Genomic DNA, 18,578 nt, shown 5'->3' on the forward strand with positions numbered 1-18,578 from the left:
CTCTTGCTCTTGCTCTTTCTTCTCTTCTTTTTGTTGGTCTCTCTCTCTCTCTCTCTCTCTCTCTCTCACACACACACACACACACTGTATTTTGTTGTTGCAAGGTCTCACTATGCAACTTGGACTTGTGATCGTCCTGCTTTCAGCCTCCCCAGGGCTGGGATTACAAGGGTGTGCGGTGTAAGTGTGCGCGTGTGTGATGTATTACAAGGACTCGATGGGGCATGGAGTGTGGCAGGTCTGGCTGTGTGCATGTGCGGTGCTGGTGGCCCAGTGGAGCTGGGACAACCACTGTGTGGGCACCCTTCCTTCCTCTGGGGTGCCTCTTTGCTCCATTGAGGCCTGTCCCAGATTCGACGAGGTCCACCACATGTCAGGGCAGTCTGCAGGCCTTAGAGGTCACCCACTTACAGTGATGCTCACCCAAAGTACAACGCAGGTAGGCCCGTGAAATTCCCGCACACTCCAGGCTTGGGCTCCCTGAAGGCCCCCAACTCAGCCCAGGTGTGAGGTCCCCGGAGCCCAGCGTTTCCCTAAATACATATTAGGTAGAAATCCTGAAACTGCAGCAATGGAACAATCAGATCAGAAGCTGCAGGACAGCGATGAATGCAAGGCATTTTGGGGAGCAGCCTGAAGTTTTGGGGAGCAGCGACCAGTGCAAGGCCAGCTGTGGTGTGGACTGGTCCCCCTTGAACTGGACGAACATGTGGTTGAGGTTTACTCCGGCAGCCATGGTTTGCACCCTGGTGTTCGCCTTGAGGAGAACCTAACCCAGGGAGGGGTGTTGTGTCACAGCTCCTATTAATTGAGCACCCAGAGGTGGGCTTTTTGGGAAGGCAGCTGCCCTGGAGCCCTAACCCAGCCTTTGCACAGAGCTACATCCCCAGCCCTTTCTTTTTATTTCGAGACAAGGTCTTTCAGAGTTGGCCAGGTTGGGATCCTCCTGTCTCAGCCTCTCAAGAGGGCTAAGGTCATAGGCAGGGGCTGTCTTGCCTGGCTAAGCAACCACACTTAGAGACTTCCAGTTAGCGTGGGGGTGGTGTTTTGCACATAAGTGACTAATATGTAACTTAAAAGAAATATTGCGGGCCGGGTTGTAGCCCAGTGGTAGAGCACTTGCCTAGCGTGCATGTGGCCCTTGGTGCCTTCTCTTGTACCCCAAAATAAAGCATTCTGTTTCTACCTTCTCTTTTTTTCTGAATTGTCCTGTAATCAGTGTTTGCCTATCGTGTGAAGCACTCTGTGTACAATGGTGTATTAATGTGAGAGAAATTAAGTCAGTAGAATTTAGATGTCCTTGAGTTTTAAACCCAGGCTAATTTATCTTAATATCAGACTGGAAATAAGGTGCTGCGTACAAGACGTCTCAAACCTTTTCTGCCGAGCTTTTTTTTGCAACTTAGATGTTCATTTTATTGTAGAGAACAAGACTATATTTTTTTTTTTGTTTTTTTGTTTAACCTACAAAAGAGGTGGTATTTCTTTCTCAGTAATCACTTACATCAAAACGCTCATTAATTAAAAATAGCTGCCCAGCACAGGAAGCAGCTCATGTGGCAGCTTCTGACCCTCTTCTAAAAACAGATCCAAGCCCTGCTCCGCTTGCTGTCGGAAGAATGTGGACAGGCCGAGCTCAGCCCCGCCCACCCGGCAGGAGCACGCTCACTCCTGCGCTTTCCTGGCAGCGAGTGGTGCAAGTGCGTGCACGCACGTGTGTGTGTGTGTGTGTGTGTTACAAAGTGCAATTCTCAAGTTGCTAGTGTTGGCTTAGCCTGGTGGTTTCTATTTTTTCCTCAACAGTCTATGCTTATTTTAAAAAGGATTTCACTGGGTTTTCAACTTGGAAAATTTTTTTATTCACCTTTCGAAACCTTTTTTCTTTTTTTTTAAACTTACTCTTTTTAAAGACAGAATAGCATTTCACCGTAAAGCTTTGCTGCTACTTGTTAAAACTTGTTTCTTGTGTATAGATATGGGCTAATAACCTTTTCTCTGAACACATTTTTCCCTCGGGAGCTGGCATGCAGGGCGGTAGGCTCGCTGAGCATGCGCACCACGTGCAGTGCTATTGACGTTCCAACCCGAAGTTCTTCATGCGTCGGGCTCATTTCTAAGAATCATTGTGTGAAAACCATAAGAACTGTTGGCTGGACAACGTGGTACAGACCGGTTGTCCTAATGCTCTGTGAGGCTGAGGCAGGAGGATCTGACATGTGAGCCCACTTGGGCAACTTAATGACTTTAGTGAGACCCGACCTCAGATACAAAGGGCTTGGGGGTGCAGCTGAATAGGAAGGCCCTGGGTTCAGTCCCCAGTCTTGTGAGGGAGTCACCGTCCTTGTCCCTATCGTAGGCACACTGGACACCTCTGGCTCCTTCCTTGTGCCATCTGGGGCATCCCTCAGGGGGACCGAGTCACACAGGTGAGTGGGTCCAGATGCTTGGGTCCCTTTACCCAGCAGTACATACGGCAGGGCAGCAGCTGTGTCAGTGGCAGAGAACCGGAGCTGGCAGGTGCTTGAGGTACAGAGCTTTGCTGGTTGCCATGGTAACAAACTTCCGAAGCCTTGCTACCTATACCTCCTGCCTGCCTTGGGGGGTCCTGGTCCCAGTCACCTCCACAGAGCAATGGTGCCTGCCTGACCCTTACTGACTTCTTCTGTCAGGTTGAATTGTCTGTACACCATGTGCTGTGAGACATGAGCTCACACGAAGGTTGCCCGGCCTGACTGCCCATTGTTTCCTGCTGACAATAGAAACTTACGTTGTTTTAAAGAGACTGGATCTGGTGGGTATAGTGGCTCACACCTGTACTCCCTGCTCTTTGAGTGGCTGAAGCAGGAGGATCACAAAGTTGGAGCCCAGTTTGGGTAATTTAGTGATTTAGACCCTGGCTGAGAATAAAAAAGGCTGGGACTGGATTTCAGGGTAAGGTCCTGAGTTCAGTCCCTAATACTGAAAGAAGGGGTGGGGGAGTGGGGAAATTCTTAAGTTTTATCATTCTCAATTTCTTTGACTCTAGTCTCCTACATGCAGTTCAGAAGATGTGTCTCATCTGGTTAAATATTTTTACATTGATCTGAACTGTAATTAACTTTTTAGAAGAAAAAAAAAGGGCTTATTCCACATTACATTTCTTTGTGAGCAGCTAGCCCTAGCTCATCATGATTAGAGAGAATGAAGTTTAAAATATTGCCAAAGGGAACTTCTGTTTGGTTATTTATTGCATGTGATAACTCCAAACCTTGGTACTGGAAACAGCAGTATACTCACTCCTGTGCCTTGGGGTGGCTGGGTGGCTGGGTGGCTGGGTTGGGTTAGGTTGGGTTCTGCATGCTGTGTGCACGCCGTGGTGCTCTAAGGCTTGCTGGGGAGCTCAGCTGGAACACACTGGCCGTGGGGGCACCTTGGGGACCAGCCCAGATTCTCCAAGCGAGAAAGTAGGTGCTGCCCATTGCCATGACTGGTAACTGCCCGTTGCTGTGGCCCATACATGAGGCAGGGAAAGCTGGTTTGGCCTGTGGCTTCAGAGGATTCAGTCCCTGACTACTTTGCCTGGTAACTTTTAGACCATCAGTGAGGGTGACCGTTCTGGCCAAAGTGGGTTGTGGAGGCAGAAGCGTGGAGAGAGAGCTCCAGCTAGTTGTTAAAAAGCTCTTCCCTGCAAAACCCTTCAGCAATGAGTGCATAAGTTCATTAAGGCATTCATGAGGTGTCAGAACCAGAGCTGGTACAGCCTCGTGTCTGCTCTGTGGTGGTGACCACAGCAAGGGAAGAGGAGGAAGTGGGCAGCCTGAAGCTGTCCCTGACCCAGCTGGGCAGATGTCTGCTCAGGGACCAGGGCTGCCTGGGTGGCTGCGTGGTTCTTGTCTGCACCCCTTAACTTGTGGCAAGGTCTGAATCTTCTCCGTTTTCCCTAAGAAATGCTACCTGGCCTCGTCCGGTCTGCGTAAGTTTTGGTTCTGAGGCATCTTTTGGCTCTGCGGCAGGGTTCCCGAAGATGCCTTTCTGCTCAGACTGAGCCCCCCACTCTGGGCTCACACCAGCCCCAGGACAGACCTCTGAGCAGGGCTCCCTGAATGTGGCCCGCCTTTAAGGCAAGGTGCTGTGGGAACCACTGTAGCAGCACAGAAGCCCTTCAGGCTGGTGCTGTAGTCCTCTGAACACACACCTGAAGTTCCCAGAGTGCAAGCAATAGTCCAAAGCCCCCAGAGGTCCTGTTCAAGGGTCTCACAGCAACACTGGGGTTGACCTTTGTCCTGAGGTCGTGCCTTACTCTGAGCATCATTTTGCTTGCTACGATGAAGAAATGGGGAATAGTTTCAGTTCTGAATCTCCATCCAATGGTTTTATATTTCCCCTAAATTCTGCTTCAAAAGGACCAACAGTTCCTTTTTAAATTGTTACTTCTGAATTTTATCATCAGCAACTGAAATAAGCCCATTGAAACTTTCTGCCATTCTCAGAATCCTCCTTAGATCTGCACTATGGTTGTCGTTTTCAGTCCTCCACTGCCCCGTGAGATGACTTTGCTAATTACGTTTAGGTCTCTCTTTCTTCGGCTACTGATTTGTATCCTGTTTTCCATCTTTGCTGACAGCACCCAGCTTCTGACGCCCAGCTGGATCGCAGTCAGTGCCCCTTTTGCGTTTTGGTTACAGCAGAGTCCTCGCTCTGGAGCCAAGTTTGTTTTGGCTCTCTCTGGCTGTGCAGCAGGTGACCCTAACTGTTGCCAAAAGCAGTGATTTGCTTTTTGCTCATGGTCCTTCCCTTGGGCAAGAGCGTGGCAAGGACCGCTCACCCACAGCTGGTAGCATCTGGACGAGGGCTGTACATTTACCTGCAAGGTGCACTGTGTCTTAGTTCCTTTTCCCTGTAGCTCAGACAAAATACCCAACACCAAAAGTTTCCAGGAGGAGAGGTTTGTTTAGCTCACGGTTTGCAGGGGTTTCAGTCCATAGTTGGCTGGCCGCAAGGCAGGGTGGCACGGCAGAGGGGTAGTTCATGGCAGGCAGAGGGCACCATGCAAAGAGATGACAGCAGCTGCTTCCTGTCGCATTTACATTCTGCCTGCACCACCTGTGTTCCACGCTTAGGGTGGGCAGCACCCACACCCACAGTGGTGCCAAGCCAGCCAGCGGACCGTTTAGCAATCACCCCTGAGCCCAGAGTCACTCACCTCTGAAAGGCTTTGCGGGGACATCTGGACGCAGCTGCAGCACATCGTGTGCCTTCCTGGGGAGCAGGGGTGGCTGCCAGCTTCACTGTCATTTTGGATTTTCAGCCGTTTTTATTAGCTCATCCTCTTTCCAGGAATGTACCGTGAGCTCGCTGAGTGGAACTGCTGTGGACTTCTGGTTCACTCTCCCGTCGAACGCCCCTGTTTTCTTCATTACTTCTCTGACCTGTTCAGAGCTTTCTGCTCCCTGGTATTTGTTCTCTTCCGTCTTTGAGATACCTTGCCCTGCCTTGGGAAATTTTGGGGGTGGGGTTGGAGAGCTTCTGTATCCTTGTTTCCCTACTACATATAACTCTGATTTTTGTACATATAGATCTTTTTAAAATATATGTGTCCCCTCTTTTTCCCCTTCCCATTTTTTTTTGGGGGGGAGGGTACTGTTGGGGACTAGAGAAGTGAGAGTTTGTGGGTTACACGGAGATTTTTAGTAAGGTGTTGCCCTGAGTAGCCTGGATAAGATATAAGGTTTCTTTTCTTTTCTTTTCTTTTCTTTTCTTTTCTTTTCTTTTCTTTTCTTTTCTTTTCTTTCTTTCTTTTTTTTCCAGAATCGGGGTTTGAACTCAGGCCCTTGCGCTTGCCAGGGAAGCATTTATTCTACTGAGCCATCTCCCCAGCCCTCACTCTGTAATTCAGACTGGCCGTGAACTCACTATTTAACCCAACCTGGCCTCAGACTTGCAACAGTTCTCCTGCCTCAGCCTCCTGATTGCTGGATGGCAGGTGCGTGCCATTATTCCTGGCACCACAGTAATATTGTAGAGTCAGTTAACTAAAGCCCAGGGGGTGGGGGCCTGGGTAATGCTACCAGAGATGGGGCGAGAAGAGAAAAAAGTGGGATTTTGGTTTTTTTGGTGGTAGCGGTGATCAAACTGAGGACCTTGCACTTGCCAGGCAGGCATTTACACCACTGAGCTATATCCCCAGCCCACCCCCCACCCCCAGCGTGGGAAGGAGAAATAGGGACGCACCTGCTCCTAGTGACCCTCAGGGCAAGTTACAGAGTTCAAAGGGGATGACGGGAAACTGCACAAAATGGCAGTGAGATGACACCGGAGTGGGAAAGGACTAGGTTGACAGGAATTTCAGAGAAACAGCTACCAAGAGACATAACAAAGGGAGAGGAAAGAAAAGAGAATGAGTGAGGCACAGGAGAAAGAAGCCAGGAGAAGAGATGCGGATATAAGTAGGGGGTGTAGAAGCACGGGGGATTCCCTCGCCTGCGGGGCAGAGAAGTGTGCTCAGGACTCGCGCGGAGGGGAGGGAGAGTCAGAGGGCCGAGTGAGGCTGTGGCCAGGGAAGGAACGAAGGGAGAGCAGAGAATAGAAAGTTTAAAAATAATACAATAAAAATAATGCAGGGGCTGGGAGATGGCTCAGTAGAATAAGCGCTTGCCTGGCAAGCCCAAGTGTCTGAGTTCATCCCCGGTTCCACCAAAAAAAAAAAAAAAAAAAAAAAATTTAAAAAATAAAAATAATGCAGTCAAAGAATAATAAATTTTTCTGTTGTCTTGAACCCATGCCTGGTGAGCTCGAGGCAAGAGCGTCCTGCGCACACTGGAGATGTGCGGTGCTGCCGCCCTGCGACTGGCTGCGGTGCTGAAGGCCTGTAATCCCAGCAGTCCGCTAGGCCGAGGCAGGAGCATCGGAAGTTCAAGGTTATCCTGGGCATTTTAGCGACTGAGTGAGACTGTCTCAAAATAAAAGTGTTGGGATATAAATCACTGCGAAGGCCAATCCCCAGTGCTGGGAATAAAAGCACACCGGAAAGCCCCTCATCTCCCTGCCACTCTATTCACATTTCCAGCCTGAGTAATTTTAACCCTCCAAAGATTTTTCCCATAAATCCTGCTGTTTCCCATAGCTCTAGTAAATTGTCCAAATAGTTACATATGCTCTGTCTCAGTTACTTTTCACTTGTTGCTGGGAAAAATAACCCAACACTCAAAGGAAGGAAAGACCGATGTAGCCCACAGTTAGTGGAGGTTTCGGTCCATACTGTGCTGGCTCCGAGGAAGAGAGCAGCAGCACTTGGCGGTGGAGAGCAGCAGAGAGCAGAGGAAGGCGCAGCGCGCAGTTGGCACGTCTGTCAAGCCTCTCTCCCTTCTTTCCACGCTGACTGCGAAGATGCAAGTTCCTCCGAACTGGTTCAGCTGTGACATGGTGTGGCAAAGCTGGGAACTCCTCCAAGGAAGTGGAGCGCAGAAGCCTTCTTCAACCCCTTTGTATACCCTATAGCTGCTGCATCACTCTGGGGCAGCCCCTCCCCACCCTAGAGCGGGGCCCTCCCCTCCCTTGCGGCTGGGTCCCTGGCCCAGGCTGTGGGACTGCCAAGGCCGTCCAGCCAAGTTGACACGCTGTATTGACCACTACACGCTGTTTAACAGAAGTACATTTCTTCTATGGGACTTTCTCTCTGTAGATGTCCAAACTGCATTATTTGCTACTACTCGGGTTTCTAAATTACAAGTCCTAAAATAATGTGAGAGAGTTGGAGGGATCTTTGAAGGTATGTGATTTAGACCTCTCCTGTAGTGATTACATATCCTAAAGATCAGGCTTAACATGTAAAGGAAGGATAATAATTCTGACACATAAATGGAGGGTTTGGCCTTCTGCTCTCTTTCTGGTACCGGGGATCAAACTAAAGACCTTGCACGTGCTGGGCAGGTGCTTGGGCCACTGAGCTATCTCCCCAACTAGCCTTCTGCTTTGTGCTCCATTGTCTAGTAGACTATTCTAATGATTAGTTATCATGCCCTATTTATTCATACACTGTATAAAACCTACTTTCAGCAATGGTACCCCTGCCCCCCTTTTTTTTTTGCTGCAAATGGATGTATTTGTGTTTTTCTTGATTTTTTTTTTTTTAAGTTAACCATAGCTGTTTTGATTTATGAAGTTTAGGCCATTAGTTTTGTATTTTGGTAGAATTTAAAAGTTATTACTAAGACATTCAAGTTGCTATAAATGAGATACCCATACAAACAAGATGCAATTGAAAGAAATCAAAGATCTAAATAAGTGGAGAGAGACATCCTGTATTCACGGATTCAATAGGCATAAAGGAAAGGTTTCACATCGCTGCTCTCAGACTGGTAGACGTTTAACATGATTCCTTTATTGGAAAGTCTGTATGGAAAGGCAAATGATTACAACTGATAACAGACTTGAAATAGGAATGATGTGGGAGAAATCACTCGATTTTTTTTTTTTTTTTTTTTTTTTAATGTATTTGGTACAGGGTCTCACTAGGCAGCTCAGACTCGTGGTGATCCTAGCACTGAATACAGGTGTGCTCTCCTATACCTGGACTCATTTGCCGGCTGCGGTGTGGGAGACCGGGGATCAAACCCTAGTCCCTGTGCTTACCAAAGCCAGCGCTTAGTCCACTGAGCTATCTCACTGGCCTCACTCTACTTGATTCTAAGATTCATCGTATAGTTATAACCATCAAGACTGTGGTGTTGGAAGCTGGATAGGTAAGTGAAAGAAATAATAGAGAACCCAGAAGTGGCCACACTCAGCAACAGCTACTTGATGTTTGAAAGGCACAAAAGTATTACAATCACTCAAGAATGTTCTTTTTGACAAATGACTGTCCATTAGCTGTCCATGGATGACAAGGAGGAGGATCTGGAGTTAGAGGCCAGTGTTTGCAATTTTTTTTTTTAATTTTATTTATTTATTTGTGTATGTGTGTGGCCTGCTCAGCCCACCAGGGGGCGGGGCTGACTGGCATGTGGTGCTGGGGAATTGAACTGCGGTCCCTGTGCTTTGCTAAGCTTCTTCTAAGTAGGTGCTTTAGACCACTGAGCCATCTCACCAGCCCCTGCAATTTATTTTATGTTATGTTATTTTTGGCAGAACTGGGGATTGAACGCAGGCCCTTGCGTTTGCTGGGCAAGCGCTTATTCTACTGAGCCATCTCCCCGGCCCCTGCAATTTATTGAGAACTTATCTCAAAATAGTTTGCAAAAAAGGAGCTGGGCATGTCGCTCAGCAGTGCAGCACCCGTGGGTTGCAGGCCCAGTGCAGCAAGTCCCTGCTTAATGAACATTCAGGTCGTGAATTCTCACAGATGTGAACGGACCTCGCATTATGAACATGCATGGATGTGTACAGACCGCGGAAGCAGCTCACGTGTCTGCCAGACACTGTCACCGCTGTGCAGTGCACAGTGTGCAGCAGCACAGTGCTCAGGCAGAGCCCGGATGTCCAGAAGCAGGAGAAAGAGCAGCGGTGGTGTGGTGGGCACGCTGGGAAGCGTGAAGCGGTAACCATGGGAACGAAAGCAGAAGTAATGGCGAGATTGGACTGATGCGGGAGATGGTAGACGTTGTTCTTAGAACGTAAATCATCCAGCCACGGGCAGAATTCTAAGGGACAAGGACAAGATCATGGGACATGTGAAGTTTTTTATGCTTTATATTGTACATTATGTCAAAGGCATGTAGGAGTTAGAAAGGTTCTTCCAGAACTGAACTTGGGAGTTAGGGATGTAATTGCTAGGAGGGGGTGGATAGAAAAGAGAAGACAGGACTCTGTCATTGATATCAATGTAAGACATAAAACTATGAATTTTCAAATGAGGATGGGGAGGGGCTGGTGAGATGGCTCAGTGGTCTAAAGCACCTACTTAGAACAAGCTTAGCTAAAGCACAGGGACCGTGGTTCAATCCCCCAGCACCACATGCCAGCCAGCCCCGCCCCCTGGTGGGCTGAGCTGGCCACACACACATACACAAAATAAATAAATAAAAATAAAATATTTTTTAAAAAAAATGAGGATGGGGAGACAATCTCTAGTACCTGTGGTTTGGCAGAAAGTTCCTAAGTCATAACATCAAAAGCATGATCTGTAAAGAAATAAAGAAGTTAAATTGAATCCAAATTGAAAGCCTGTTCTGTCTGAGACTCTTTGACAGTAGGTTTATCCTCTGGTTGTGGCTCAGTGGCAGGCTATGTGCTTAGCGTGCACAGGGCTCTGCGTTCAATCTCTAGCACGAAAAAAGACATAAAGAGGGAGGTAATATTTGAAACCCTGTGTTTAATGAAGAGCCATCTGAAGTTCATATAGAAATGATTTCCAAGCCTCCACAGTAGAAACGTACCCAAACAATTAGTCACAGAGGAACAACAGCACAGCGGCGCTCTAGGGCCAGCGAGATAGCTCAGCAGAATGATCCCCTGCACCGCATGTTGCACTGGCCCCGCTCCTGGGCCTGCTGAGCTGGTCACCGAGACCAGACATGGTGGCACATGCTTGAGGAGGCTGGAAACAGGAGGCTCACTACAAGTCTGAGCTGCATAATGAGACCCTGCACCAAATAAATTAAAAAACAAAACAAAACCCCAGCAGCACTTTATTGGAAAGGCAGTAGGTAGAAATGTGGGAATGGGGACACTTAGCAGCGGGTCTGTAGTTTGTACTCCCGGGCCCTTGTTCCAAGGAAATGAAAATTTAGATTTATATGGAAACCTGTACTAGAAAGGTCATACCCGTTTTACTGTGATGGCCAGAGACTGTGAACCATCAAACGCTCCTGAGGAGATGAATGCCGTGCCTCAGTGTGTCCAGCTGCACCGTGCGGCTACGGATGGAAGGGAGCAGCTGCCGGGGCTGCCCAGGCCATGAGGCCCCAAGTGGACACACAGGCCAGTGTGCTGAGTGCAAAAAGCTGGCCTCAACGCTGTATGACCGCCACATAAGAAGCAGTCATCAGCGGAAACTACACGGGCACCTGAGCATCTCTGTACTATTTTTACAACTTCCTGTGAGTCTTTATTTCAAAGTAGGAAGGTTTATAAAAAGGTGCACCAAGGCATTAAACTTCGGCTCACTGGCCAGGGATTGCTTTCAACTTAAATAGACTCATTTCAGTTCTTCCATCCCACGAGCCCTGTCACAAGTGTTCTGTGGCTGCCTTACTGTCTGTCTCAGACAGGGGATGTCTCTGTCCCCCCAGAGTGCTGGCGGGCATTGATGTGAGACAGACCCTCAGCAGTGCCAGTTGTCACCTGTGCTGCTGGACACTTATCTCAGGGGCCAACTGAAGTTTATAGATCAGAAGGTAAAGGTCTTTCCCAGTAACATTAAAGACAAGTGGATTCAACATGCATTTTTTAAAAAAGTGATTTTTGAGGCTATATCCTATTTTTAAATAAGGAAGTGAAACATTTACTTGGTGTTTGAAGTAATAGGGTTTTTTTTTTAAATGTATCTGCTAAAGTGGTTGCAAGTGTTTCCCAATATTACAGCTTTTGTAGAGAAGCTGGGGGGCGTGGAGGAGACTGATGGCAGACAGAGACCCGAGTGTGAAAGTGGGGTAGGTGTGTTGCACTCTGTGCTGTCCTCCATACTTCAGTGACCACTGCACACCGTCGGGAGGAAGTGCAAGCCGAGCCTCAGCCTGAGCTGCTTGCAGCTCACAGTGACCTTCAGCAAGCGGTGCATCTACTCCCCTCGCACTTCCTCACAGCTAATCCCCAGGCTGAGATAAAACCGGCTCTTGCAGGGTGGCCTGGAGGACTGCTCGGTCTTATTCTAAGACGGAGTCCCTATTGTGTGTTCCGAGGAAGAGTGTTTGCTTATAAGTAGGTTAAAGACAACGTTTGGAGGAAAAACAGAAATTTTGAGATGTGGATGATTCATAGATGGTCTCTGTTTTGCCGACTAAAAACTGGCCCTGAGACACTCCTGTGTGAGGGTGGTCGTGGGGGGGGGAATGACAGCAGGAACCCAGGTATAGTTACTGGTAATTTGTCCAGACAATATAAGGATGCTGTTATTAGGAACCGATGAATAGCTGTGCTTATTGTCCTTTTTTGGAGGTTTACATTTACTTGCACAATTTAGGGGAGGTTACAAATCTTCGCTTTATGTCAAATTAGTTGAAGTTATTGCTATTACTATTCTGAAACTTAAACATGTATGTCACTAAATGAGTCAAAAATCACTTGATTTAAAGCCAAAAGAGAGAAATCCCTTTTAATAAAGCTAAGGAGGGCGGCAAGATACAAGCGCTGACTCAGAAACTAAGAGCGTGCGTGGATGAGAGGTTTTAATCCAGCGCAGTTCCTGGAGCATTTTTTTTTTTAATTTTATTTATTTGTGTGTGTGTGTGGGGGGGGGCAGCTCAGCCCACCAGGGGGCGGGGCTGGCTGGCATGTGGTGCTGGGGGATTGAACCGCGGTCCCTGTGCTTTAGCTAAGCTTGTTCTAAGTAGGTGCTTTAGACCACTGAGCCATCTCACCAGCCCCATCCTGCAACATTTTTCTGCAGCTGTATTCATAGCGTAGCTGGGGGTTGAAAAGGTCTTGCAGATACCTGGCAATCTGTGCAGTCCATCAGATTCTCAGGGACTGTTCTGTGTCATGCCCTCTCCTCCTCCTCTCCTGCTGCTGAAACATCAGAAAAGAGGTGAGGAAAGGACCACAGATTCCTCGGGACCCAGCATCCAGTTGCGGAGGGGTATGGATACCATTAGCCTGTGGCTCACTGCAGCGGGTAGGGTCCGGTTGAAGTTTCTGGCCATTCTCCAGGCTAGAGAGAGGAAATCAGACACGCTGATCTCCTCATACCCCTCAATCAGTCTTGCCTGACCAAAAGCATGGGTGCTCCCAGTACTGATGCTCCCAGCCCCAGCACCTGGAACAGAACATGGTGTGAGCTGGTGGGGCCGGTGCAGCGCCCGCCCCAGCTGGGTGGGACTCTCTGGGCTCGCTGCAGGTGTACCTTTTGCTGCCTAGAGACCCACCTTGACAGCTCGGGGTGACAGCAGTGTTCACTGAAAGCCGGTGACCGACTGGTGAGCACCTGGCTCCGTCTCCCGCCTACGGGGTTGTTACACTGGATGACGCACTGGAGAGAAAGAGTTGGATGCTTTGGGAACTGGTGCAGATGCCGTCTCCCAGAGCCGAGTCCCTGCTGCTGCTGACACTGTGTAGTCTACTGTCATTCTCCTGCCCCACGTGTCTTACCCATGTAAGATCTCCACATCTTAAGGCTGTGATTTTTCATGTGGATTTCTCCAGTTGTCTCTGTGCTTCTATTTTGCTCTTAAGCTATAGTAACTGCTTAATACTATATTCATCAAAATTTCAAGTGCTCTCGGGAAATACAGTTTTCACTTTACCTTCTTTTTCAGGAACATTGTAATTTGAAGAAGTAGTATTACAAAACTGAACTGAGTCTGGGTATCGGTTTGATTCTGACTAATTCTAAATATTACAAGGAATGGACAATTAGAGTTTAGATTACGTAAATGTTAATAAATGTAGTCATGAACCTTTAGGTGTTTTGAGGAGCCTATGTTATTAGATGTTAATTTAAATGTTCATTTTAATTAGTAATCTTGTACCAAATCAAGGATGGGGAATTTGTCCTTTGGTTCCTTTGTTGCATTAAAGTTCTGGTCTATGTTTTGTAAAGCAGTTACTTGGGATTGCTGTGTGACCTGCAGAGTGCATAGGAAGGAAACAGAAACTCTTTGGGCTTTGGGGGCAAAGAGAGTATGTGTACAATTTCACTGTGCAACTTTTTTTTTTTTTTTTTTTCAGAACCAGGGATTGAATTCAGGCCCTTGTGCTTGCCAGGCAAGGACTTATTCTACTAAGCCATCTCCCCGGCCCCTGTGCAATTTCTTATCCTACTTTGTATTTTTGCTTTGGAGAGTCTTGACTGTGAAGCTCAGGGTAGCCTGGAACTCACCATCCTCCTCCTGCCTCAGCCTCCCAAGGGCTGGGATTAAAGGCATATGCCACCATGGCTAGCTTGCTGTGCTGTTTCTTAAAACTTTCTGACGGCCTTGAAAAAAATTCCAACAGTCCTTTAAAGCCTCTTTTTAAAAGATAGTTACAAACCTAGAGCTAGTGAGTAGAATTCAAGCTCATGTGCTGGGTGCTGTTCCTGTGCTCCCACCCACAGGGTTCTCGTGCTCTCTGTGCACATTTTGAAACCCCTTCATGGAGTTTTGAAATATGCCACTTACGTAGCTCGTGAGGCTGCACCACTGAGCAGAGTTGGGAAACACAACCGAGCACTTCCCATTACTTCGCTCTCCGCCATGGCGCACGCAAGCTGTGTGTGGGTCTGCTGCCTAAACACAAGATGCCCGTGGGCCTGTGAATGCAGACCCTTCCTGTAGAGGCAGGGAATAAGCAGCTGAGAAGAGTGAGCGGCGCCCTGGATGTTTTCTGCAGGGACTCTTATGGGGTGCTGTGAGTACTGTTGCTTTAATGGTGACCCTTTAGCCTATGGCAGGATAAAACGTTAGGGGGTTTGAGTCTACAAAGTAAGCAGAGGAAGTCACTGGTGTTGGCCTTTCTTTGTTATTTAACAGCGGGAAATAATTTTTGCCATTATTGAAAATTACTGCAGGCCTCTCTTATAAAAGCCTGGTGTGTGCAGTTGTGTGGGTGCTACCACTTGTCCTGCTTGCCTCGGGACAGTGACCTGGAGCACAGCATGCTGAGAGGGGCGGCGCTAGGACTGAAGTCTGAGAATCTGAAGTCTAGCTGAGTGGACCAGGACCTTCTTAACATTGTGACTTAAGTGCTTTTATAGTCTGTTATATTGCACCAAAAATTGTTTTGGGGTAGCTCAGAAAGACTTTTCAGATGGATCCTTGTTTCTGAGTGTGAAAGAGAAGGAAGGTGAACATGCAGAGAGAGGTGCTGGGAGCTCTCGGAGCTGTGTTTCCTTTGTGTCGACTGTTCCTCAGGGGCACATCGCAGGGCAAGTTCCATTGAGTCACCTAGGGCCTCATTCAGCTATCATCCCATTCAGCTAGTGGTTTTGTTTGTTTTGGTTTTTTGGGGGGGGAGGAGACCGGGGATCTAACTCAGGCCCTTGCGCTTGCCAGGGAAGCGCTTATTCCACTGAGCCATCTCCCCGGCCCCTCAGCTGGTGTACTTGGTGATGTTAAGGTATCAGCATTAGACTGATTTGGGGGGTGGGGCTGTGTGTGCTGTTACTGTTTTGTTGCTTTTGAGATACTGCTTTAGAGAATCCACATGTTTGTTTAAATGGAAGGATCTCACTTTCAAAAAAGGGTGGCTGTCAGTCTGCGGCTCTTGTACACGGTAGGGGGCATTTCTGGAACTTTTGCATTGAGCAGGGCCTTGGAGAGAAACTGAAAGATTCTCCCACGTCGGAACCTGTCTGAGTGGGAAGCTAGACCCACACATATGCGACCGGTTAAGCACAGGTTGTAAGAAGCAGCACAGGTCAGGTTTGGGAAGATGAGAATCCAGGCTTTTCTTGCTTGACTACCTTGCCTCCAGTCCCAGCCCAAAGGAGCCCTCAAAATTGCATTCTTCAAGTAATTGTATGTTGGAAAATTTGAGATTTTTAATTTTTAAGATTTTAGAAGATTTGCTTTGTCTTTACTCTGTTTGGGTCTTCCACTTGCCAGCTTAAATGATAATATAAAGTAATTTGCTGAATTTTTTGCAGATGTGTAACATTTATTGACTATGTGATATACTTGGGCTGGGGAGATAGCTCAGCAGCATAAGCACCTTCCTGGCAAGTGCAAGGTCCTGAGTTCGATCCCCAGTACAAAAAAATAAAAATAAAATATATACATATAGAATTAGTAATTTCTGTTTTCTTGTCAATTCAAAAATAGATCTGTTTAGCTGGGTGTGGCAGCATATTCCTGTAATCCTAGCACTTGGGAGCCCGAGGCAGGAGGATTGCCGTGAGTTTGATGCCAACTTAGACTACGGTAGTGAGTTCAAGAACAGCTGGAACTAGCCAACAAGATCCTGTCTCAAAACAGCAACGGTAACAAACCCTGTCTGCTACTAAATCTCTAGCTTCTGTACACATGGCAGTGTATACAAACATTAACATAAATGTCAAAGTGGGCTGATTAAAGGGCCTGTGTGTTTTCTTCTGGCAAGTAACGTATGTGTAAGATTAAAGGCAGACTCAGAATTAGGCTGACAGCCTAGGACTATGTTTATGGGATCCCCCCTTTCTGTAAAGCTGGGACTTGAACCCAGGGCCCTGCGCGTGTCGGACCGTGGTCTGCCACCAAGTTCATCCCAGTCCCACTCCCTCTTGCCTCTTAGCCGGCCTGCTGCTCGTGGCCGAGTGCCTGCAGCGTTATTCTCCTAAGCCTCACTTTGTACCTGACCCGACCGGAGTCCTGTCCCGCAGTCTGTGGACTGTTGGCATTTCTCCTGCCCAGGTGTTTAATCTTTCCCACTCCCGATCCTCTGGCGTTCAAGGCAGCAGCTCTGATGGCATGTGGAACTGCTAAAGAAACCACACGGTCCCCTGACCTGCTTCCTGTGTGCTTCCACTGACCCCTGAGCTGGCAGCTCCGTTCGCAGTGGAGCGGGAAAGATCAATCCGTGTAACTTTTTTCTGTGGCAGTCTCCATTGTGGAGTCAGTGGAGTATTTTTACCTTCTAAGCCTTTCTACAGCAGAGATGCTTGACATATTTGGCAGCTCAGGTAGAACATTGTGTTATAGGAAGACAACTTATATGTAAGAGTTCTTACAACAGTGGTTGATCACTGACACTGGGTGATGCCTGTACCTCCACAACCCTGTTCTCCGCGTGTGTGTGTTGAGCTCCTCCATGCACTTTGTGGTACATGAATCATTTCTGTCCTCTGAATGACCTTGTAATGGGACCCTGTCTTTCGAGTGGACAAGGCGGGCTTCAGGAGGTTCTGTCCTCTGGGTGGTTAGCATGTGGATGAAGAGAACCTGAGCTGGAAGTCAGGTCCTGGAACATCCAGATCCAGTCTCTGGCCTTTTCGTTGCGCACGCTGGCACTAGTTGTTTTATTTTTCATTGGGAATAGGATTTCATTTCCATTTTGCTGTGGAGGGCTGTTACGATGGTCCATTACTGCGTGTGGGTGTTTTGGTGGAATGATTGCATCACTTGTTCAGCTTTCGGAGGGTCTGAGGAAGTTTTCCACGGTGTCCCTCGTGTGTGCGAATCAGCTTCTCTGGGAACTCGCCAGTGCTTTGTGTTTTCCTAGCCGTGTGATCAGTGTGCACTAGTATCATTTTAATAACAATTAGCTTATCCTGATGATTAATTATTTTTATATGCTTTTCCTTTTTTCTTTCTTTCTTTCTTTCTTTCTTTCTTTTTTTTTTTTTTTTTTTTGATGCTGCCCTTCAAGTAGTGATGGCTAATTTCTGTGTTTTCCTTTAAAATTGGGTATCATGCCCTGTTTATTTGAAAGACTTTGCCTAACTGAACATCATATACTTATTTTCTAGTAGCATTTGTAAAAATTTCACCTTTTCTGTTTCGGCTTGTGCTCCATCCAGGGTCCTTTGATGTGAACGATGTAAGCAAGAATCAAGATCAGTTTGGTTTTTGCCCTAGATGGGTACCAGGTTGGCTCAGCAGCAGGTACTAGAAACAGTGGGCTTTGCTCCTAGAGGTCGGTGGCATCTTTGTGACCGCTACTGTTCTGATGGAGGATTCTGACGTTTCAGGGTCCCATTTAGCGCACATTATTTTTACAGTTTTATTTAAGTCACCCTGTGCTTTCTGTCTCTCGCCACCTCACCAAGTACAGTGTGTTTGAAGAGTAAATTCACTGCAGGAGTAAGATCTGTCCCTACTGGGAGGGTTGGAGGATTTTCCCCCGTAGTTGGGGAGTTGTGGGACATGTTTTTGTAGGAGAAGGGTGAGGAGAGTGCGCGGCATTGTTGGATGGGGTGTGTGTGTGTGCACGCACGCATGCATGGCTTCCATGGGGGGGCTTCCTAGTGGCATTTCTCTGCAGATGCTCCCTGAAGGAGCCAGAGTTTGGGGAAGGAGTCCCTCCCACTGAACAGGGAGCCGCCCCCGACCGCCAGGGGTGGCCTTTGGTGCCGGGGATTGAACTCTCGGTCCCTGTACTTGCTGGACAGGTGCTTAGACTGCTGAGCTATCTCCCAGGCCTCAGAGGAGTCCTTTACCGCTGTTCTATATCCCTACAGAGAGTTCCTTCCCTGTTTGTCAAGTTTCACTGGATTTTCTCAGTAACTAATTTATTTAGTATTTTTTAGTAAGGGTCTACAGGGTCTCACTGTATTGATTGGACTCCTAGTGATCCACCTGTGTTCAGCCTCCCAAGAGCTGGGATTATAGGAGCATGCCACTACGCCAAGTCTCGCCATCTCAGCACGCCCCAGGTGCTGGGCCAACATGGCATGCTGGGGATTGAACCCTGACTGCTGCATCTGCCTAAGCAGGCGCTTTAATCCACTGAGCTATGTGGCTGGCCCTACTAATTTTATTTTTTTTTATTTTTTATTTATTTATTTTTTTTGACATCAGTTATTTTTATTTTAAAGAAAGAAAAAAAATAGA

General features: G+C 47.7%; 1 protein-coding gene across 2 annotated transcripts in view; it reads left to right on the top strand.

Moving 5' to 3' along the window:
• Positions 1–18,578, top strand: part of Fgd4 (FYVE, RhoGEF and PH domain containing 4) — a 232,783-nt gene that overhangs the window by 71,605 nt on the left and 142,600 nt on the right. Inside the window, exon 1 of one of the 2 annotated variants that reach the window (XM_023716286.1) lies at positions 14,357–14,460. The exons of the other annotated variant lie outside the window; for it this stretch is intronic. Within the exon in view, the coding sequence (XP_023572054.1) occupies positions 14,430–14,460 (31 nt within the window). The 5' untranslated portion in view covers positions 14,357–14,429. Of the gene's footprint in view, positions 1–14,356; positions 14,461–18,578 lie in introns of those variants that run through there. 2 annotated transcript variants of the gene reach the window in all.

Source organism: Octodon degus, unplaced genomic scaffold, assembly GCF_000260255.1.
Source record: "Octodon degus isolate 3935 unplaced genomic scaffold, OctDeg1.0 scaffold00047, whole genome shotgun sequence".
NCBI lineage: Eukaryota > Metazoa > Chordata > Mammalia > Rodentia > Octodontidae > Octodon > Octodon degus.